The sequence below is a fragment of the Anguilla rostrata genome, chromosome 6, assembly GCF_018555375.3.
Source record: "Anguilla rostrata isolate EN2019 chromosome 6, ASM1855537v3, whole genome shotgun sequence".
NCBI classification, from domain to species: Eukaryota; Metazoa; Chordata; class Actinopteri; order Anguilliformes; family Anguillidae; genus Anguilla; species Anguilla rostrata.
This window is the reverse complement of record NC_057938.1, coordinates 56908790-56931813: the sequence shown is the minus strand read 5'-3', so window position 1 is coordinate 56931813 and position 23024 is coordinate 56908790. Positions and strand designations below refer to the sequence as shown.

The 23024-nt window shown below is 49.5% G+C and overlaps 1 protein-coding gene across 1 annotated transcript in view; it reads right to left on the bottom strand.

Annotated features, from left to right (window-relative positions):
* enpp1 (ectonucleotide pyrophosphatase/phosphodiesterase 1) overlaps window positions 1-20835 on the bottom strand; it is a 41094-nt gene extending 20259 nt beyond the window's left edge. Inside the window, exons 1-12 of the mRNA XM_064340851.1 lie at window positions 20198-20835; window positions 16350-16422; window positions 15590-15718; window positions 11326-11451; window positions 10725-10785; window positions 7449-7546; window positions 6633-6712; window positions 6413-6532; window positions 3427-3536; window positions 2715-2780; window positions 2023-2095; window positions 1059-1167 (exon numbers count right to left, since the gene is read on the bottom strand). Of these exons, the coding sequence (XP_064196921.1) occupies window positions 1059-1167; window positions 2023-2095; window positions 2715-2780; window positions 3427-3536; window positions 6413-6532; window positions 6633-6712; window positions 7449-7546; window positions 10725-10785; window positions 11326-11451; window positions 15590-15718; window positions 16350-16422; window positions 20198-20353 (1201 nt within the window). The 5' untranslated portion in view covers window positions 20354-20835. The remainder of the gene's footprint in view (window positions 1-1058; window positions 1168-2022; window positions 2096-2714; window positions 2781-3426; window positions 3537-6412; window positions 6533-6632; window positions 6713-7448; window positions 7547-10724; window positions 10786-11325; window positions 11452-15589; window positions 15719-16349; window positions 16423-20197) is intronic.
* Window positions 20836-23024: the final 2189 nt, after the last annotated feature.

Here is a 23024-nt window from a genome sequence, read left to right as displayed (position 1 = left end):
ATTAATGTGATCTCATATGGAATACAGCATGTGCCCCCACACAGCGGCCCCCATTCTGCCGTTAGCCTATGCTAATGGTATGCAAACGGTGTGCTAGCAGTGCACTAACGTTGCACTAACCCTGTGCTAACGGTATGCTAACGGTGTGCTAGCAGTGCACTAACGTTGCACTAACCCTGTGCTAACGGTATGCTAACGGTGCGCTAGCAGTGCACTAACGTTGCACTAACCCTGTGCTAACGGTATGCTAACGGTGCGCTAGCAGTGCACTAACGTTGCACTAACCCTGTGCTAACGGTATGCTAACGGTGCGCTAGCAGTGCACTAACGTTGCACTAACCCTGTGCTAACGGTATGCTAACGGTGTGCCAGCAGTGCACTAACGTTGCACTAACCCTGTGCTAACGGTATGCTAACGGTGTGCCAGCAGTGCACTAACGTTGCACTAACCCTGTGCTAACGGTATGCTAACGGTGTGCCAGCAGTGCACTAACGTTGCACTAACCCTGTGCTAACGGTGCACTAACGTTGCACTAACCCTGTGCTAACGGTATGCTAACGGTGCGCTAACTGTGTGCGAGCGCACCATCTGCATCCTGATTATATAAGAGCCACCGTCAGGCTCCCCCTCCCTCACTGGGGGTCAGATCAGACCCGGGCGGGGCCAACAAAAGCCAGAGCACGGGCACAGACAGCAGCGACTGTTCCAGGTGGGTTTTGGGGTCACTGTCTGCAGGTTTTGGGGTCACTGTCTATTCGTGTGTCAGACCCTGTATGCAACCACACCCCGAAACAGCTCAGGGGGATCGAATATATTACAATAAACTGAAATAAAATACAATATCAAAAGCAGAATGAGATATTGCAATGCTTCATAATATATGGGCAAATATTCTATAGCCACTTTATGATACTGCAATATATTGCTTTTAACATACACTGCTGTAAAATATATTTTTCATTATATTCCACAAAGAAAGTCCATAGATAAATGTATATATATATATATATGTACACAGTATATTGGCACAGGAGGAAGAGAGGGTGCTCTTTCTTACCGTGATCGGAGAGTACGACCAGGTTAACACACCTGTGCAGGTGTCTCTGTTTGAGCCCGTCCATCAGCATCCCCAGGATCCGGTCGACCCTCTGCAGAGCCTCGATCACCTGGGGAGGGGCCCCAGACAGGAGAGAGTCAGGGGGAGGGGCTTCTACGTTCATGAAGGAGTACCCTGTTAGAATCTTACTTTTATGAAATTGTTTCCCCTGGTTACCATTTCCCTGGATATTGTATGTGGGATTTGCTCCCCAGATTCATCTACACAAACAACAAAAATATATATTTTTAATGACTGCCAAGTTTGACTTCTAGGCCTGCTTCTTTTGTGTTATCGTCATTTTATCATATTTTGATTTTAGTTTTGGAGAGGTGAACACCCAAGTTAAGCCCAATAGCACATAATGTCAACGTTATTAGTGAAGTTCAGAACCACAGTCTTTATTTGAGTCTTTTACCTTTTTAATGATCACTGTTACCCATCCACAGTGATTAGAATAGTTACACATTATTTAAAACCACTGTTAAAATAAAATAAAAAACACATCTGTCCGAGGAGGCTGTTCCCTGTTGCTTTACAGCGCCTGCAGGGGGCAGTGTGGAGCAGAAGGGCTTTTCACACGGCTGGGAAGGCCTGAGACTTACAGCCGCATTCCAGAGTCAAACTCTTACCAGCTGCACACACAGCAGCCACATGTTCACCGGGGGTGAGCGTTCCTGACAAGCTTTCCAGCATTAAACATGACTCAGAACCAGGAATACTTACCGCCTGACTAAAATAATGACCTCAGTGTCTTTATCTTTGTAGCGGGTAAGTACAAGAAAATGAACTTTTAAATATCCCACCAGCCCCAACCCCCCCCCCCCCCAACACCCCTTCCAAAGCAACTCAGTCAGTCATTCATCAGCTTGGCTTTTAGGTGATCACGCCTCTCTCGTTTCTCATTGGCCGAAGGCTGCCTCACCTGACTGCTCATTGGTCCATAGCGATGTCCTGCACCATCTGGCTCCTCCAGATAAAGCGTGTAAAAACCTGGCCTGCAGGACGTCATGGAAACAGACAAAACAAGCAGAAAATACCAGACATTTGAGCCCCATGAAGTCGAAGTATCCCAACACACTGCAGCCGGTAAGGTCTATTAGCAACGTTACAATACAGCACATTTAATTACACTGGGCTCATTATGTTTTCATCTTATTTTAGCATCTTTAAAGTATCTTCTTATTTTCTTCTTTGTTCTTTTTATTCCATGTGATTTAATCTTTCATTAGTTATGATGTGATTTAATCTTTCATTAGTCACCATGTGATTTAGTCTTTCATTAGTCACCATGTGATTTAGTCTTTCATTAGTTATGATGTGATTTAGTCTTTCATTAGTTAGGATTACGCACCTGCAGGGCTTGTGAACACCTACGATAGGCGGAGCATCCAAGGATTAACCAATCAAAAGGCTTTGACTCATATGACTCATCATTGATAACAACTGATAGCGCCTCCCATATAAATTATTTTTATTTTTTTTAGGGGGGGAGGGGGCAGGCTTCCATTACTGATGATAACTGTTGTTTTTATCAGCCTCACAGACACACAGAGCACAGGCAGCCCAGCAGGTGTATTTCTGACTGTACGAGGAAAGCCAAGCAGCTCACTCTACCGGGTCCCTTCAGGCAGATCCAGCCACTGTAGTATAGTCGTGATTCTCTTCTCAAACGGGACGTTCCTGGGAACAAACACATCGATTTGCTTCTTTAAAAAAAATTTCAAAATATTTTATTTGTGGTATCATTGATAGTCAGCTGTTTAGAATGGGATGCCTATAAATGATTCTCAAGAATGTTGTTTTTGTTTTTTATACATTGCTGACTTTAGACAATATAAGTAACCTTGATGATAAATGATTCTAAGAAGTGTTGTGTAAAAATTTTTTCTCGCTGATTGACATTAGACCTAGAAAATGATTCAGTTAAATTGTGATGAATAAACATCATATTCAGGAGAGATGAAACAAAAACACTAATTCTCGGTGCGTATTAATCCTCTGTGAAAATATAGGATTCTTTGTGTTATGTCATTCTCAAAAATATTTCTGGAATTTTAATCTTCCCAATATTGATGACACTTCCCGGACTTGTGGAACAGATTTTTAAAACAGCCACAAAAAAACAAAATAATTCAAAAAATATCTAATAAAATATTTAATTTGGACTATTTTCACATATTTGCTCATGAAAATGGACATTGCTGTGGAAAAAGACCTTTTAATGCCAGGAAAGGTTGTAAGAGAAACAAAATCCTCCGGAATTATTACTTACACGATAAATAATCTTAGAGTGAGGAAAATAAGGTGTGATTTGTGGTGAGTGTACCTGTCATAGACATGGTGGAAGTTTGGGTAGGTCCCACTGATCGGGACATCGGACCCGGGCCAGAAGAACGTTCCGGTCCGGAGGTTATGGCGCATGGCAGTGATCCAGACCTGACGGGGACGACACATCGCACACACGCTCAGAAATACAGCACACACGCTCAGAACTACAGCACACACGCTCAGACATACAGCACACACGCTCAGACATACAGCACACACGCTCAGACATACAGCACACACGCTCAGACATACAGCACACACACTCAGACATACAGCACACACGCTCAGACATACAGCACACACGCTCAGACATACAGCACACACGCTCAGAAATACAGCACACACGCTCAGACATACAGCACACACGCTCAGACATACAGCACACACGCTCAGACATACAGCACACACGCTCAGAACTACAGCACACACGCTCAGACATACAGCACACACGCTCAGACATACAGCACACACGCTCAGAACTACAGCACACACGCTCAGACATACAGCACACACGCTCAGAACTACAGCACACACGCTCAGACACACAGCACACACGCTCAGACATACAGCACACACCCTCAGACATACAGCACACACGCTCAGACATACAGCACACACGCTCAGACATACAGCACACACGCTCAGACATACAGCACACACGCTCAGACATACAGCACACACGCTCAGACATACAGCACACACGCTCAGACATACAGCACACACGCTCAGAAATACAGCACACACACTCAGACATACAGCACACACGCTCAGACATACAGCACACACGCTCAGACATACAGCACACATGCTCAGACATACAGCACACACGCTCAGACATACAGCACACACACTCAGACGTACAGCACACACGCTCAGCCGTACAGCACACACGCTCAGCCGTACAGCACACACGCTCAGAACTACAGCACACACGCTCAGACATACAGCACACACGCTCAGACATACAGCACACACGCTCAGACATACAGCACACACGCTCAGACATACAGCACACACGCTCAGACATACAGCACACACGCTCAGACATACAGCACACACGCTCAGACATACAGCACACACACTCAGACATACAGCACACACGCTCAGACATACAGCACACACGCTCAGACATACAGCACACATGCTCAGAAATACAGCACACACGCTCACACACGCTCAGACATACAGCACACACGCTCAGACATACAGCACACACGCTCAGACATACAGCACACACGCTCAGACTACAGCACACACCTCAGAACTACAGCACACACGCTCAGACATACAGCACACACACTCAGACATACAGCACACACGCTCAGACATACAGCACACACGCTCAGACATACAGCACACACGCTCAGACATACAGCACACACGCTCAGACACACAGCACACACGCTCAGACACACAGCACACACGCTCAGACATACAGCACACACGCTCAGACATACAGCACACACGCTCAGACATACAGCACACACGCTCAGACATACAGCACACACGCTCAGAACTACAGCACACACGCTCAGACATACAGCACACACGCTCAGACATACAGCACACACGCTCAGACATACAGCACACACGTAGAATACAGCACACACGCTAGCATACAGCACACAGTGACATAAGAAACGCTCAGAATCGACAACGCTAGAATACGCACCATAGAATAAGATGAATCAGCTAAACAGGGGCTGGTCAGGAGCTAAGAACACAGAAGAAGAAGAAGAAGAGAGAGAGAAAGAAGAGAAAAGAAGAAAAAGAAGAAGAAGAAGATTTTTTATTAGTGTATTTATGCATTTGGGAATATTTTTTGCCTGTTGCTTGGTGCAGCGGTATCTGTACATGGGTGGAGAGATGACTCCCTGATGGACAGCACCACAGGGCCCGAATCTCTTTAATAAGGGGGGTCTGACCAAGAGAGAAACCGATGTACAGACACATTGTGCAGCATAAAGTAAAAAAAAACCTAAAAACTTCTCTCCTCCCTCCTCTCCTCCCTCCCGCTCTTTGGTTTCCCGAAAACAAACGTAAGTAAGCCGTAAATGAGAGGGACTCATCATGTCTGTCTGACACACACATACGCAGGCACGCCGCACGCACACACTCACAAGCCATGCGTGGCAGTGTGCTCACAGAACACCCACAGGCCCACACACGCCACACACAGCAGACTGCTCAGATTCACAGAGCTCAGCTCAGTCACAGAGACTGCGGATCTCGTGTGAAGATCAGTTAAAGCTTTTTTATTTTGGTTGCTTATGACATCATAAGTCTTACCTTGCTGTCTATTAGAGTCGGTCGGGTACAAGAAACTACAAATATTGATCCAGTCTCAGGATCCACATAAATTCCTGCTGAGCCAACAAAGCTACCCATAAAACCTATTATATTAGCATTTAGCATGAAGGGCTATTCTGCCCAACACGGCATTAGGGCAGAACTGCTCACTGAGTAACCGTGCAAGTCAGGGGGCAGTACATCACAGGCCAGGGCCAATCACAGGACAGGGCCAATCACAGGCCAGAGCCAATCACAGGCCAGGGCCAATCACAGGACAGGGCCAATCACAGGCCAGAGCCAACGTTTAGCTCCCGCAGTCCCAGAGCACACAGGGAGTAGGAGAGACAGCAGAGGAGACAACAGAGTTTCACTTTCCCTCCTAATGAGGCGGGTGTCCTTGGTACCGCGCCCCCCTCCCCTCCACATGGCTGCACTCCCCCTCTGGGAGGACATAAAACATCTCTGTAAATAACACTTTTGCAGGACAGTGTTGACTTTGTCAGCAGGTGAACCCTCTGCAGAAATAAAGACCCTTTTAACTGGCTCTAATGTGAAGTGTTTTAGGGACTGGACTGTCTCTCTATTATTAAGACGGGGGTGTATTTTTCTTCCTTGGTCCAAACGGCTAAACCCGAATAGTTGCCCTTGCACCGTTTTATCTCCGCGGTAACTGTTCCCCGGCTGTGACTCACCGGCTCGCCCTGGTACCACTTCTCGTTGAATTTTTCGGCCGTTCTGAGACTGAAAGAGGCGTTGCGGGTGACGTCGTACATCTTGTTGTCCACAATGCCGTGGGACTCTGGGTAAAGGCCCTGTACAGCGTTAAACACACAGAGTAACTCAGTCACAATGCGCTAATATAAAGTTTATAATGCAGCCATTATAAAGTTATTAACACACGTGCGTACTTACGGTCACTATGGTGTAGTGATTGGGGAAAGTCTTTGTAGGGTATGCAGGCCTCATGTATGGGGTGGAGGTACCACAATTTTCTAAAAAGGAAAAGATGAATAAAACAAAATAGGTGTAAACATAGATAAATATTTGACCCCTGAAACAGCACATAGTACCGATATGAAGCTCTGCCGCTCAGCTCCTCTGACCCGAGCGTGGGGGGGCTGGGGGCTGGGGGTCGGGGGTCGGGGGTCGGGGGCTGGGGGTCGGGGGCTGGGGATCGGGGGGCTGGGGGTCGGGTGCTGGGGGTCGGGGGCTGGGGGTCGGGGGTCGGGGGCTGGGGGTCGGGGGTCAGGGCTGGGGTCGGGGTCGGGGGCTGGGGGTCGGGGGTCAGGGGCTGGGGTCGGGGGGGTGGTGGGTGGGGGGTCGGGGCTGGGGGTCGGGGGTCGGGTGCTGGGGGTCGGGGGCTGGGGGTCGGGGGCTAGGGTCAGGGGTGGGGTCGGAGGCTAGGGTCAGGGGGTTGGGGTCGGGGCTGGGGTCGGGTGTGGGGTCGGGGGCTGGGGGTCGGGGGCTGGGGGTCAGGGCTGGGGTCGGGGGTCGGGGTGCTGGGGTCGGGTGGCTGGGGGTCGGGGGCTGGGGTCGGGGGTCAGGGGGCTGGGGGTCGGGGGGCTGGGGGTCGGGGTGCTGGGGGTCGGGGGGCTGGGGGTCGGGGGGTCGGGGTGCTGGGGGTCGGGGGCGGGGTCGGGGGTGGGGTGCTGGGGGTCGGAGGGCTAGGGGTCAGGGGGTTGGGGGTCGGGGGTCAGGGGGTTGGGGGTCGGGGGGCTGGGGACTCACTCAGCTTGCTGATGACCGGCAGCAGACCGCCGTAGGCTTTCAGGTAACCGGCTCGGAAACCGTCCAGAGACACCAGGATCACGGGGGGCTGTGGGAACCTGGAAAACACGCGCCAGAGCTGAACATACTGAACATGGCGTGTAAAACGTGCCTTATGTGTGATACCAACACTTATTCTATCATTAGTTCTGATACTTCCCACCATCAACCATATAAGGCAAGTTTAGATCAATAACACACAGTCTGATTGGCTGGTTATTTTCTTTTCACGAAACAGACAGTTACAGGAAGATGACACACAGAACCGTATCAGGACATGAACGAAGGATCAGTCTGACTTTACGCCTTGGAAACAGTCAGCCTGGAAACAACTGGCCTGGAAATATTCGGCCTGGAAACAATCTGCCTTTTTCCTTGCCTTAGACTTGGAGATAAACTCGAGCGCTAGGTGTTTTTGTTGGAGAATCAGGGGCTTGTTCAGATTCGCTGTTCAGTTCAGCGCTCTGAGCTGCAGTAATAAGCAGCTGTTTCTCAACCATTCTGTTCTGTGTAAAATATGTCAGTAAGACAAAGAGCAGCTTTAGTAATGGGGCCAGAGAAACCCACTCACCCAACACTCATTATCCCTCCTTATTCAGCAGATCGCTCTGCGTGGGTGAGAGTGGCAGGGTGAGAGTGGCAGGGTGAGCATGGCAGGGTGAGAGTGGCAGGGTGAGCATGGCAGGGTGAGAGTGGCAGGGTGAGCATGGCAGGGTGAGAGTGGCAGGGTGAGAGTGGCAGGGTGAGATGCTGAGGCAGGGGGGTGAGTGCAGGGCATGGCAGGTGAGAGTGGCAGGGGTGGCATGGCGCAGGGTGAGCATGGCAGGGTGAGAGTGGCAGGGTGAGCATGGCAGGGTGAGCGTGGCAGGGTGAGGCGGTGAGCATGGCAGGGTGGCAGGGAGTGGCAGGGTGAGAGTGGCAGGGTGAGTGCATGGCAGGGTGAGCATGGCAGGGTGAGAGTGGCAGGGTGAGCATGGCAGGGTGAGAGTGGCAGGGTGAGAGTGGCAGGGTGAGCATGGCAGGGTGAGAGTGGCAGGGTGAGCGTGGCAGGGTGAGAGTGGCAGGGTGAGCGCAGTCAGGTGGAGGCCCTGTACCGCCATTCAGCAAAGGGACTGACACAGCTGGATATACGCTGTCCAGACACAACATGAGAGGCCGGTAATCCAGACTCTCCCTGCCCTCCAGAGAAACCGCAGCGCTTTTGTGTGGTTTCACATCCTCTTAATGAGGCTGCAGCTACCACACAAGAGACAGCCACGCAAGCGTGGGCGGGTACACACACACACACACACACACACACACACACACACAGAAACCCACAGACCCACACACACAAACACACACGCACAAGCATGCACAAACACACAGACTCATGTACACAAGCACACACAAAAACTCACACGTGTGGATTTAACGAGCTTTTTACTGCCTCTCTGAGCTGATCTGGCGTTCGGCTGTGTTTAAATAGGTTTCTTGCCCTGCAGGGACCTCTGTTCCAGTCTACTCAACACAAGAGCGTGTTTCTGTTCCAGTCTACTCAACACAAGAGCGTGTTTCTGTTCCAGTCTACACAACGCAAGAGCGTGTTTCTGTTCCAGTCTACACAACGCAAGAGCGTGTTTCTGTTCCAGTCTACACAACGCAAGAGCGTGTTTCTGTTCCAGTCTACACAACGCAAGAGCGTGTTTCTGTTCCAGTCTACACAACGCAAGAGCGTGTTTCTGTTCCAGTCTACTCAACACAAGAGCGTGTTTCTGTTCCAGTCTACACAACGCAAGAGCGTGTTTCTGTTCCAGTCTACACAACATAAGAGCGTGTTTCTGTTCCAGTCTACTCAACGCAAGAGCGTGTTTCTGTTCCAGTCTACTCAACAAGAGCGTGTTTCTGTTCCAGTCTACCAACGCAAGAGCGTGTTTCTGTTCCAGTCTACTCAACATAAGAGGTGTTTCTGTTCCAGTCTACTCAACAAAGAGCATGTTTATCTGACATTCCAGACAGAACTAAACGCACAGAGCGGCTCACAGACCACACCAAAGGAGAGCAGTGTTTCTGACCAGGCGAACACCATCAGACTTTTGTTAGACAGGCTACTAATCTACATGGAGGTGTTTATGATTTTAACAGTCTAACAACGAACGAACAAGAAGACGTGTTCTGTGTGCCAGAAGCTCCTGACTAGAGTACGTATTTACGGTGTTCAGTCTACACAACGCAAGAGCGTGTTTCTGTTCCAGTCTACACAACATAAGAGCGTGTTTCTGTTCCAGTCTACTCAACGCAAGAGCGTGTTTCTGTTCCAGTCTACTCAACATAAGAGTGTGTTTCTGTTCCAGTCTACTCAACATAAGAGCATGTTTATGCACAGGACCAATTCCAGACAGAAATAAACGTCTACAGACGCACAGGCTCACAGACCACACCAAAGGAGAGCAGACTGCAATTTCATAAGACCCCGAGGCAGAAACCACTCCATTCAGACTTCTTGGTTAGACAGGGCTACTGGTAATTTCTACATTGGTAGGTTGTTATCCAGAAGAAGCATCTATTTAAGAGCAGGGCAAGAAATGGCAGAACAGGAAGAGCAAGAAGACATGACTGTGGTGGCAGAAGAAGGCTCCTTTGATCTAGAGTACTGTATTTACAGGTGTGAGATTTTGGGCGTTATTGTTATGACGACCTGTGATTAAATAAGGAACCCAAACAGGGATTTCTGACCAGTCCTGATTGGGCTTTCCTATTGGCTGGTCAGTCCTGACTGAGATTTCCTACTGGCTGCTCGTTTTCAGCACAAGCACATTTATGGTTGATTTGTGTTTTCTTCTGTACACTTTTCTCCTCAGTAATCACCACCACAACATCACCACTATGAAAGAGAGAAACAAAGACAGACAGAGAGAGAAACACAGAGACAGAGCCAGAGAGAGAGAGACAGAGAGAGAGAGAGAGAGAAACACAGAGACAGAGCCAGAGAGAGAGAGAAAGGCAGAGTCAGAGAGACAGAGAGAGAGAGAGAATAACAGAGAAAGAGGAACAAAGTGACAGAGAGACACAGAAACAGAGAGAGGGGAGGGATGGAGACAGGAGGGATAAACACTCTAAATGCGCCCCCCCCCTTCCCGCCCCCCCTCTCCTTGTAGTAACGGGTGCAGCTGAGGTCAGCAGGCAGGATGCGTGAGCGGGTCAGCTGCGGCCAGCTATTTCGTTTCTGAAGTCAGGTCGGAGAGGTGCACGCCTTACCCAGCCGGACACTGCGGAGACTCCAGGTCCTCACACGTCCCCTCCACCCACGGCTGCTCCCCTAAATCATCACAAAATCACAGTCATCACTGCACCAAGAAACACTGGAGACTCCAGGTCCTCACACGTCCCCTCCACCCACGGCTGCTCCCCTAAATCATCACAAAATCACAGTCATCACTGCGCCAAGAAACACTGGAGACTCCAGGTCCTCACACGTCCATCCACCCACGGGCTGCTCCCCTAAATCATCACAAAACCACAGTCATCACTGCACCAAGAAACACTGGAGACTCCAGGTCCTCACACGTCCCCTCCACCCAGGGCTGCTCCCCTAAATCATCACAAAACCACAGTCATCACCGCGCCAAGAAACACAGAGTTTCAACTCCAGCCGCGTCAGGACATCTACGGGGCCACTGGCAAGCTGTCCGGCCAGGTAGAGAAACAATGGGGGGGGGGAAGAGAAATGAGTCCGGATGGCCGGGCATTCCTCTGGAGCGTACAAAACAGGGAGGAGTTTTTACAACAACAGAAACAGGGGACAGGCTACCCTAAAATAAATAAAATAAAAGAACCCGTCAGCGCAGGGCTCTCTTACCTCGGCACACCTGGCTGTAGCTGGAGCAGCAGTCTCCCTCGGCGGCGCAGTCGTCTGCGCAGGAGCACAGGCTTCCCGCCAGCCTGCGCTCCCCGCACCGGAACTTGGTGCAGGCCCACAGGCGCACTGCGGAGACGCACAGCGTGAGGACTCGCGCAGGACCACCGACCCCCCCCCCCGGGCCCGCGCTGCCATGACAAGCACCAAACAGGAAGCGGTCGCTAGGCATGCGAAGCGGTCGGAGTCACAGGAGCCCGCGTTTCAGACGTAATCTGTTTTGCCAGTCAGAGCGAAACTTTCGGTGCTGACGTGGGCGTGTGCGGTCCAATACCGGACTCAAATAACCTCTGACATCAGAGCCGAATTAACACCAGACATGTTCACAAAGGCTCCAGGCACCAGAGGAACTCTGCCGAAGAGCCAAACCCAGGCTGCTCGACCTGCCTCAGTGTGGTCAGTCTGACACCCCCCCCGACCCAGGCTGCTCGACCTGCCTCAGTGTGGTCAGTCTGCCCCCACCCCCCCCCCCCACCCCCCGTGCTGTGATACGGGGCTCCACACACACAAGCGGGAAGGCTATCCATGGCCGCATTTCGCGCGCACAGTAACCATTCCAGCAAGCCAGATCTGGAATATTATTCACGAAAAAAGACATAGCCGGGGTGGGTGTGTCACAGGCGCTCACTGCTCACACGGGGCTCAGCCCACACGGGACAGACTGTTTTCGGCAGAAATACAGAAATTCCCGGCAAACACGGCGCACCTGGAACCCCTTAACATTGAGAAAGGAAGCTGAAGCTAAGCGCCCTGCTGTACACTCTGTTTCACATTAACGGTACAATCTGATATCACCAAAAACAGCAAAAAAAAGAAAAGATAAACACACACGCACTTCTGTGGAAGAATAATAAAAACAAGATAATTCATCTGAGGTTTCACTGAGACCCAGCTGTTGAGAGCGGTAGCCAGGATTGTGAGAATCGTATCTGATGAATGTTAAGAGGACTGTGAGGGATTTGGGCTGGACGGACACGGCCCAGGGCCCAGGGCCTCCGCACCAATGCAGGTCACCTGTTCAGAAGGGACAGGGCCTCTGCACCAATGCAGGTCACCTGTTCAGAAAGGACAGGGCCTCTGCACCAATGCAGGTCACCTGTTCAGAAGGGAATAAAACTTCAGGGTCATGAACAGAGCTAAATATGAAGCTTTCAAACTGAAGGTTTGTTTGTGACCACAACGCAACACAGCCGGTACTTAAAGAGTAATTACACTCATTGTTCCAGCCAGGCTCCGTCTAATATGCGGTTTTGAAAAAAATGCGTCCTGGGCTGGGCGGAGTAGGCCTGCCCATCTCATCCGCATAAAGTGTTCCATATAAACAGTCAAACTAGGAATTACAGATCAAATGTGAATCCAGATTCAGCGATCACATGGCCTGTTTCTCACCTCAGGTGTTTTCAGATACACATTGTAGTGGAATATGAGAAGGTACACAAACAGGCTGCCATGTTTCTCCGGTTTGAACAACGCTGGGCAGAAACCAGCCCAGCCAATCAGGCGCTGGCAGTGTCCCGACTTTGTGGGCGTCAAAGATTTGTGGGCAGCAATTTACCAGCTGGATATCTTGACATCTTCATGATGTACGAGTATCTCAAAACAGATATCATGATTGGGGTGGGGCCAGAGAGGAATGCAGAAACGTTATGGGGCAGCACCCAGATGTCTACCAGCAGGCATGCAAACACATTTACAACTAAAAATGAAAGTGATCTAGGGTGTAATTAACACGCAGAAATACACCACTGTAAATACTGTGTACACGCTGGTATGTTATAATTTGCTTTGCAGAATACATATCATTCATCTGGTGTTTATGGAAGAAATTTAAGTTTAGGAGGTGTTACGTCCCCAGGCCGCTCACTGGCGCCCCTAGTGGTGCTGCTTCCTTTGCTTTTCCTCCTGTTTCTTTCTTTAACTGCAGGATTGGCAGCACCTGACGGAAGCCCTTTATGACGAGCCCTGTGATGTCATAGAGGGGGATTCACTATGGCAACGCACTGGGCTCCACGCTGCCTGGATTCTGTTTTGCCTTGTTGTTAATATAACCATTTCTGTGTGTAAATAATTGAATCTCTTTCATAAACATGTGGTTTTCCGTCCTTTTTGTTGCGACTGGCCCGGGGCTGGCGGTAACATTAGGCAATCAACATTCCAGCTTTCAGCACCAGAACCTTTATTGAGAGGCCAATTTGTCTCGGGTAATTTCAGGAGACTTCGGGTAAACTTTGCACCCGAGGATGAAGCAGAACGCAGCGAGCGCGATCGTGTGCAGAAGGCAGCGAGCGCGATCGTGTGCAGAACGCAGAGAGCGCGATCGTGTGCAGAACGCAGCGAGAGCGCGATCGTGTGCAGAACACAGCGAGCGTGTGCAGAACGCAGCGAGCGCGATCGTGTGCAGAACGCAGAGAGCGCGATCGTGTGCAGAACGCAGCGAGAGCGCGATCGTGTGCAGAACACAGCGAGCGTGTGCAGAACGCAGCGAGCGCGATCGTGTGCAGAACGCAGCGAGCGCGATCGTGTGCAGAACACAGCGAGCGCGATCGTGTGCAGAACATAGCGAGCGCGATCGTGTGCAGAACACAGCGATCGCGATCGTGTGCAGAACACAGCGATCGTGTGCAGAAGGCAGCGAGCGCGATCGTGTGCAGAACACAGAGAGCGCGATCGTGTGCAGAACACAGCGATCGTGTGCAGAAGGCAGCGAGTGCGATCGTGTGCAGAACACAGAGAGCGCGATCGTGTGCAGAACACAGCGATCGTGTGCAGAAGGCAGCGAGTGCGATCGTGTGCAGAACGCAGCGAGTGCGATCGTGTGCAGAACACAGAGAGCGCGATCGTGTGCAGAACGCAGAGAGCGCGATCGTGTGCAGAACGCAGAGAGCGCGATCGTGTGCAGAACGCAGCGAGCGCGATCGTGTGCAGAACGCAGCGAGCGCGATCGTGTGCAGAACGCAGCGAGCGCGATCGTGCGGGTGAGGAATCTGAACGATCACAGCGAGGAAAAGATGCTTCGGCCCTTTCAAAGGACGGATGGCACAACCTCCATTCTGGCAAACTTCGGCAGAAAGAGAGTCCGACTAACTGATCCCACAGAAAGTTCTTTCTTGCCAGAGGATTGTAGTGAAGCAACGAGCCAGAGCGCAAAATCGGAGAGAGATGTTTTCTGGACTCGCTCCGCAGAACGACGCTGAGAAGCAGAATCAGAGAACAGAATCTGGCTGCCAGGTTGGGGGGGGGGGCGCCCCTGCCCCCGCGCATAATAACAAACAGCCTGACGGCCAGATGCGCCCCCAGTGCCCCCAGTGCCCCCCCTGCTCACCACTACAGAGCCCACAGTGGAGAGGGACTTTTCCATGTGGGTTTCAGCTAAGCTGGCGGCTCACACACACACACACACACACACACACTCACACATACACATACACATACACATACACACACACACACACTCACACTCACAGCCAGACTCACACACACACACACACACACTCACAGCCAGACTCACACACTCACACACACACACACTCACAGCCAGACTCAGACACTCACCACTCCTCTTTCATGTCTCTGTTTGGACTATAAATGACGTTCGATCCCCCCCCCCCCCCCCCCCCCAATAAAAAAGGAGCACTTTAATCTTTTCCAGCTGTTGAGAATGCTTTTTCCTGTTCTGGATGGTGGTAGCCCCAGGATCAAATATAAACTTAATAAAATCATTTCAAATCTGAGTTGCACAAGCTTGAGTAATGCCGTTCGCAACAGTGCGTACATAAATAATACTGACCGAGGTTTACTGAAAAATGTAAATCCCACAGACTGCTTAAATATAAACTTTTAAAGCTCCTTGTACGGACACCTGACAGTAACACACTCCACTACGGACACCTGACAGTAACACACTCCACTACGCACACCTGACAGTAACACACTCCACTACGGACACCTGACAGTAAGACACTCCACTACGGACACCTGACAGTAACACACTCCACTACGGACACCTGGCAGTAACACACTCCACTACGGACACCTGGCAGTAACACACTCCACTACGGACAAGTGACAGTAACACACTCCACTACGCACACCTGGCAGCGAGGCACACGCCTCTTCCTGAGAAACGTGCAGTGAAAACGTTGCCGGCTCTACCCAGGAGGCCGCGGGCGCGTGGTGTGGTTGCCGTGGAGACGGGCAGGCGACTCACTCGGTGCCACGCACACTTCCTGGTAGTCCAGGCAGCAGGTCCCCTCCGCCTGGCAGGCGGGGTCACAGCGACACGCCGCAGCCCCGTCCTCGCGGTCCGGCGCACACCTCGTCCTGCAGCTGGTCGCCGCTGGAGACGGGGAAGGGGGTTACACAGCATCCCAGAAACTGATGGCACGGAGCCTGGAGGTTGCAGGTTCGATTCCTCAATGTCTAACTTCCTGTCTCTGTCTTTACCACAGGCATCCTCTCCTGTCTCTCTTTCTTTATGCGGGGTATGTCTCTGCATGCCTTAGGGAAGAGCGTGAGTTACACAATAATGAAGGACATGGCAACATTTAGAAGGATGTGGTTTACTGGGGCAGGGGGGTGGGGGGGCAGGGGGGTGGGGGAGGGGTGTTTGTGTGGCAGATGGTGAGGTTGTTTGAGTTGAGTGCTGTGTTTATTCTTTATTTTTATTTGTTTTTGGGGGGGGTGAAGATGCTATTTTAGAAAGTGCTGGTTTTCTGTGAGCTGGCAGAGCTTAATGTGTGTTCAGTGAAGTAACATCAAATATAAAATCCTCTCTCAAAACATGCAATAAAAAACAGCTTTTTATAACAACAGAGGGATCCAACATCCTGCTTGAGAAAAAGGCAAAAACACATCTAGCCAAAGTCTCTCAATCACACTTCTAATAAATCTGCAAACATCTTTCAGAACTTCTGCATGGTTTTCTGACCCGAACCCACAAACTCTGCGCCAGCAGTTATGAATTTTACCTTCCAGGGCACAGCGTCGCTTCAGCACGACAACAACCACCAGGATGATAATCAGCAGACACAGCAGCAGCACCTGGGCAGGGGAACAGGGCATCACAATCATTACAACACATAACATAACATCACACTACATCACATAACATACCATCACACTACATCACATAACATACCATCACACTACATCACATAACATACCATCACACTATATTACATAACATCACATTACATTACATTACATTAGACTACATAACGTTACATTAAATAGCACTACATCTCAGTACAATAACACTACAAAACAGTTCTACTGGAGCAGGAGACCAAAGACCATGTGTGGACCTCAACACGCAAAGACCATGTGTGGACCTCAACACACAAACCATGTGACCTCAAACCAAACATATTGGACCTAACAGCAAAGTACATGTGTGACCTCAACACAAACGAAAAGTGGACTCAAACGCATAAGACATGTTGACTAACACGAAAGAGAAAGATGACCTGACAGGAACCAAAGACCATGTGTGGACCTCAACACACAAAGAGAAAGAGTGGACCTCAACACGCAAAGACCATGTGTGGACCTCAACACGCAAAGAGAAAGAGTGGACCTCAACACGCAAAGACCATGTGTGGACCTCAACACGCAAAGACCATGTGTGGACCTCAACACACAAAGACCATGTGTGGACCTCAACACGCAAAGACCATGTGTGGACCTCAACACGCAAAGACCATGTGTGGACCTCAACACGCAAAGACCATGTGTGGACCTCAACACACAAAGACCAAGTGTGGACCTCAACACGCAAAGACCATGTGTGGACCTCAACACGCAAAGACCATGTGTGGACCTCAACACGCAAAGACCATGTGTGGACCTCAACACGCAAAGACCATGCGTGGGCCTGTGTGCTGCAGTCTACGAAGAAACACTCAGATCAAGCCACAGTGGTCCTGAATTTTAAGGTATTTAATTTAAGTTTAAAAAGATTTATTCTGAAGTCATGGAAGAAGACGAGAGAGACGTGTAAATGGCCCTGGTATTGCACTCCCACTGGTGCTGTTTGGCCCTCACAGGCTACAGTAGGCTACCGTAAATAAATTACTTTTTTAAACAAACTACCATTTTTTTCCGAAGCTTGCATCTGGCAGCTCTGAAACCATGTTTGAGGTTTTTTTTTTTGTGGGGAGGAGGGGGGGGGGGGGGCGCTGCCCTGGCCAAAGTCCCGGGACAGCCAGGCCCACTTTAGCATGTCTGTCCAAAAGGTAAACAAACAGTCTGGTGGAAACCTACTGCTCAGGAGCCCGAGGTCACCTGAGGTGGCTTCTGTGGGACAAACAAAAACCTGGAGAAAGAGCCTGTGTGCCCCTCACCCCATTAAAACAGGGCTGAGACACATGTACCCAAAACAGGGCTGAGACACGTGTGCCCCTCACCCCATTAAAACAGGGCTGAGACACGTGTGCCCCTCACCCCATTAAACCAGGGCTGAGACACGTGTGACCTTCACCCCATTAAAGCAGGGCTGAGACACATGTACCCAAAACAGGGCTGAGAGGTACCATTACGTGGTGCCCCGCTCACCCCATTAAACCAGGGCTGAGACACATGTACCCAAAACAGGGCTGAGACACATGTACCCAAAACAGGGCTGAGACACGTGTGCCCCTCACCCCATTAAAACCGGGCTGAGACACATGTACCCAAAACAGGGCTGAGACACATGTACCCAAAACAGGGCTGAGACACATGTACCCAAAACAGGGCTGAGACACGTGTGCCCCTCTCCCCATTAAAACAGGGCTGAGACACATGTACCCAAAACAGGGCTGAGACACGTGTGCTCCTCTCCACAAGCCTCTGACGGCTGAAGTATAGCAGCTTCACCCAATCAAAACAGGGCTGAGAGAGCTCTCAGCCGAGCCCAAACCGTCTCTACTAGGCGTGAGTCATCTCTCCTTTCTCTCTAACTTAATCCAGCGTCTCTAAGGCACATTAGCCCCATGCGAAACGGTGCGGACGCACACGAGTTAGAGAAAGTGCAAGCGAGAGAGGGCCCCGCGTCCAATCACGGCGCAAAACGGGCCCCCACAGCGTCCAAACAACCGGGAGTCAAGCCAGCAGCTCCACAACACAGGCCAACGCACGCAGCTCCAACCACGGAGCTCCAACGCCACAGCAGCTCACACCACCGGGAGCTCAAGCACAGCAGCTCCACAACCGGGAGCTCACGCAAGCGCCACAACAAGGCTCCACGCACAGCAGTCAAACCAACCGGGAGCTCCAACGCCACAGCAGCTCCACAACCAACCGGGAGCTCCAACGCCACAGCAGCTCCACAACCAACCGGGAGCTCCAACGCCACAGCAGCTCCACAACCAACCGGGAGCTCCAACGCCACAGCAGCTCCACGTGCGAGAGCTCGCCCCGCGTTTCGCCTGCCCCGCGTTTCGCCTGCCCCGCATCTCGCCTACACGTAAAGCCAAGGCCTGCTACGCAAACACAGCGGCTGTGTGCGGGAGACGGATGTGTGGGAGACGGATGTGTGGGCTCTGCCCGTGAGAAAGCACACAGCTCACCTTCATACGCCAACCATCAAACACCCTTCAGCAATATCACACTTCTAGATCAACCTGAAACCTTTTTGTGTCGCATCTGCAAAACTGCATTGACACCAGATTTCCCTGATGATAGGCAGAGTGGAGGAAGAGGTGGCAAAGTGCTGGCGAATACCTCGCTCTACGGTTCGGCTGCGTGGGGGGGTTACTGGGCTCCAGGCGAGTGGAGAGGGGCGGAGTGGCAGGGCAGGAAGGGAGAGACTGTGACCGTGAGAGTGAAGATTGCAGCAAAAACATCACAGCAAAAATCACACCAAATACGGGCGTCAGCTCTATTCTGTCAGTTATGTAAACCTACTTCTAAAGGCCATAAGAATCTGTCTTCATGCCAAATACGCTCCCTAGAGAGTATCAAATTGTTTTTTTATAGGCATGTTTTTATGTCATAGAACATAAAAAGTATGCTATTGTCTACTGAAGGCGAACTTGCACTAACAGCACATTCAGAAGACCGTAAAGAGAATACTAACAGTAAAAAACAGTAAACAGAATAGTAAAAAGTCAAATTTCCTAAACAAAGAGGAATAAAATAATTACAGTGTGGTACTTGGTATATACAGCCTACATTTCTCTCTCTCTCTCTCGCTCTCTGTTTCTCTCTCTCACACACACACACACACACTCACTCACACACACACTGGACAAGATGACCCCTCAGGGGGAAGAAGTCCAAAATCAAAGCTATCAGGCAAGTGTCTGATGTATTTAGAGCCACCCGGATTATTCTTGCGATTTTCACTTGTATTGTTCTTATTATCATTATTATTATTATTATTGTGCATTTATTCATATTATTCTGCTTATTATTGTTATTATTGTTGTATGGTTATTAGTATTATTATTACTGTTATTATTATTAGCGTATTACTACTATTAGTAGTAGTAGTAGTAGTAGTAAAAGTTTCAACAAGTCCACTGCATGACAACCGAACATGGATATTTTAAACTTTGTCCTGTGCCCACACGTGCTGTCCTCCCACATGTACTCCACAGCAGGACAGCTGAATGCGCGCGACATTGACATTCTCATACTCATAATCACCGTATAAACAGTTTTCATGGAAAAACTGAAGAAATCGCGAAATACGTGTTTTTCTGATGTCGTGTACTAATCCAGAGTTGCATATAATTACAAATGTCATTTAGGCCAATGAAAAAAAACACGTCGTGTGACTTGCGTGCGCGAGGCTTTAGCGCCGCTGGTGACCGCTACTGTAGAGGCTACTCACCCCAATTATAATTTTCATGTTTGACTTTCTCCTCTTTGCGCTATCGGCGCACGGGCTCTGCGAATCCGTCCCACTGGACCCCAGTAAGGTAGCGGCTTGCGCTTTTGAATTTTCATCGCCTTTGGAAACTTCCCTCGGTTTGTCCGCTCTCTCCATTCCCTACCTATTTACGTTATTACGTCTTCACTTTCTAGTAAAGTTGTAACTTCTATTTTCCCCCGCTTCGGACTTTGTAGAACTAAAACCAGAACCGCCCTCTTTCCCCCGGTGACGAATCCGAGGGTTCCACTTCATAAACTCTCCACCGACTGAAAGGAAATAAGAGCATTCACTTTCCTCAGTACAAAGGGTATGGTGAGCACGCTTTCCCTCGTCCCTGCTAGGACGTGAACCGAGTTAAAGGAGTGACTTAGTTTCCTCCTATACCGGGACGTCTGGAGAAAAAATGGGCCGTATAGGGTTTAAATTCGTCCCTATCCACCACCGGTGAACGCGGTAAGGAGGAGCGCTGACACAGCCTAACAGCTGTTTCCGCTGCCTGTCACAACCTGCTATGCCCACGTTAAGAAATACTTTAATTCTTATTCATAACGGTGCCCTTTGAGCGTCGTGTCCACGCGCAGCTCTGGCACCGAGACTTGAGACGCTCCTAGAGATTTTTCCCCAGAGAAACCGCATAAACATTCGACTTCATTAAATCAGGTAAGGAAAACAAGCGAAACAGCACTACGGGTATACTGACGCCCTCTGCTGGAAATGTACAACCGCGCCCGTTTAGTCTGGTGCGCTGGTGGAACAGTAGAAGCAAAACTATGTACATCGAATCATAATTGGCCTGTTGGGACATACTTCGGAGGAGCTGCAGATTTAAAAAAAAAAGAAGCCTTTTCCCTTGAAGCACCCTGTCGTGTCACCCATGTTCATTGTGCTTAAGATGGATTCGAGCAGCAGTGTGACCGGACTGTGAACTTAACCCTCGCTAATTATTAACACTTGCAGTATCAGCAATGTACTGTTTTTCAGTGCGTTAGTATCAGAGCTGTTGATATATTTCCTTACTCAACGATTTGCTAACAAAAGCCCACCACTGACATATAGAACCAGTAATTGTGACAAGATATACGTAAGAAAAATACTCGATAATAATACAGATGCCCGTTTGAAAGTTATCTTGCGTTAGCAAGGTAACAACATGAAGTTTAAAAAAAAAAAAAAATCTGCAGAAATGTTTTTTCCCCCCCTTTTGGTGTCTGGTGGGAACACCAGAGGACTGTGAGAAAATGTCTGAATGAGCAGCAGACTGAGAAGAATTCTGAAAAAAAAAAACTAAAACAAATACATGCTCATATTAACAATCAAAGGTCGACAGCGAGTTGAGAACCTGACATTGTGCAAACTCAACAAAGCTTGACACCATTTAAAACTTTAAAACTCAGGTGCTTTTTTCAGTAAAATGACACCTCTGTCATACAATACCGTTCAACGCTGTAACGATACAAACCCACTAACATTCTAACGTGGGATCTGACAAGCTGGGAATTCCCTGGCTACAATTAGTGGTTCACTGAAACCCATTCCCAAATGAGAACCTTCCCATTCCCAAATGAGCACGGATTCTGGAGGTCCCTGGGGCATTCTGTTTTAGTCACCATGTTGATCCAAAGGAAGAGGAAGCCATGTGTGTGTGTGGGGGGGTGGGGGGGGGGGGGTGCACGCATGCATGACACAGGGATTTACGGTTGGGGTTGGGTGGGGTGGGGGGGTGGCGGGGACAGCTCTATTCAGCTCTATTCACATGACAGGCTCGTACCACCAGGAGGCATAGGACATTAAGGCCTTTTTAACACACACACAAACACAAGCATACATGGAAACATGCCTGCAAGCATACACATGCATATAATCAGAAATACAAATGCACAAACACACAAAGAACACACACATGAATGCACACATACATGTACAAGCATGCACACGATTGCACACACATGAATGTGCACACACACATGCACAGCACACACACACACATACAAACAAACATACAAGTGCAAGTGCATGAATTGAAAGCACACACAGCCACAAATACAAAATAATAATGAACTTTATGTTGTTTCTTTCATGTGCTCAAAGAGCTTTAAAATATAGCAGTAAAGAATGCTCTAATTTCTACATGGTGAAAATGGTGAAACCATGACTCCTTAAAATGTCAAAATAAAATAACTTTAAATGAGAAAAATCAACAGTAAAATGTTTTTACTTTTCTGCCAGAAGAGGGCAGTGTTGACTCACACGAATTATTGGAAAAGCTGTATATGAAAAAGGAAAATAAAGAATTGTCAAAATGTCGATATGCAGGCCTTTTTGACAAAATAGATTGTATTTAATTATATTAGTCATTGCAATGACCACAAGTAAGGCATTGCATCACATCACACCTCGCCCCCCCAGGTATGATACTGAATGTGTTTAGTATCTATCATAATGCGGACAAGACGCTTGCAGACAGCATTACCTACTATGCCTACTATGCCTACTATGATGTCACCAATAACCCAAGTCACTCTGGCTGATTGTAGGGATTAAATCACATTAGGATGGATTTTCTGGGAAACGTCCCATCCGCGCCATCCCACTCTGGAGTACGGGACCGCAAGGAAGTGCGGAATTAGGCCCCGATCCTTCCAGGCTCCAGACGCGTCACACTTATAAATAGAAATAAAAACCGCTTCCCGCAATTATAGGGATGACAGGACTAATCTACAGCCACATGCCGCCAGCATCGCTGCTCTGTGCACTGGGCGAACTGAGCAAAGCGTACATTCAGCTC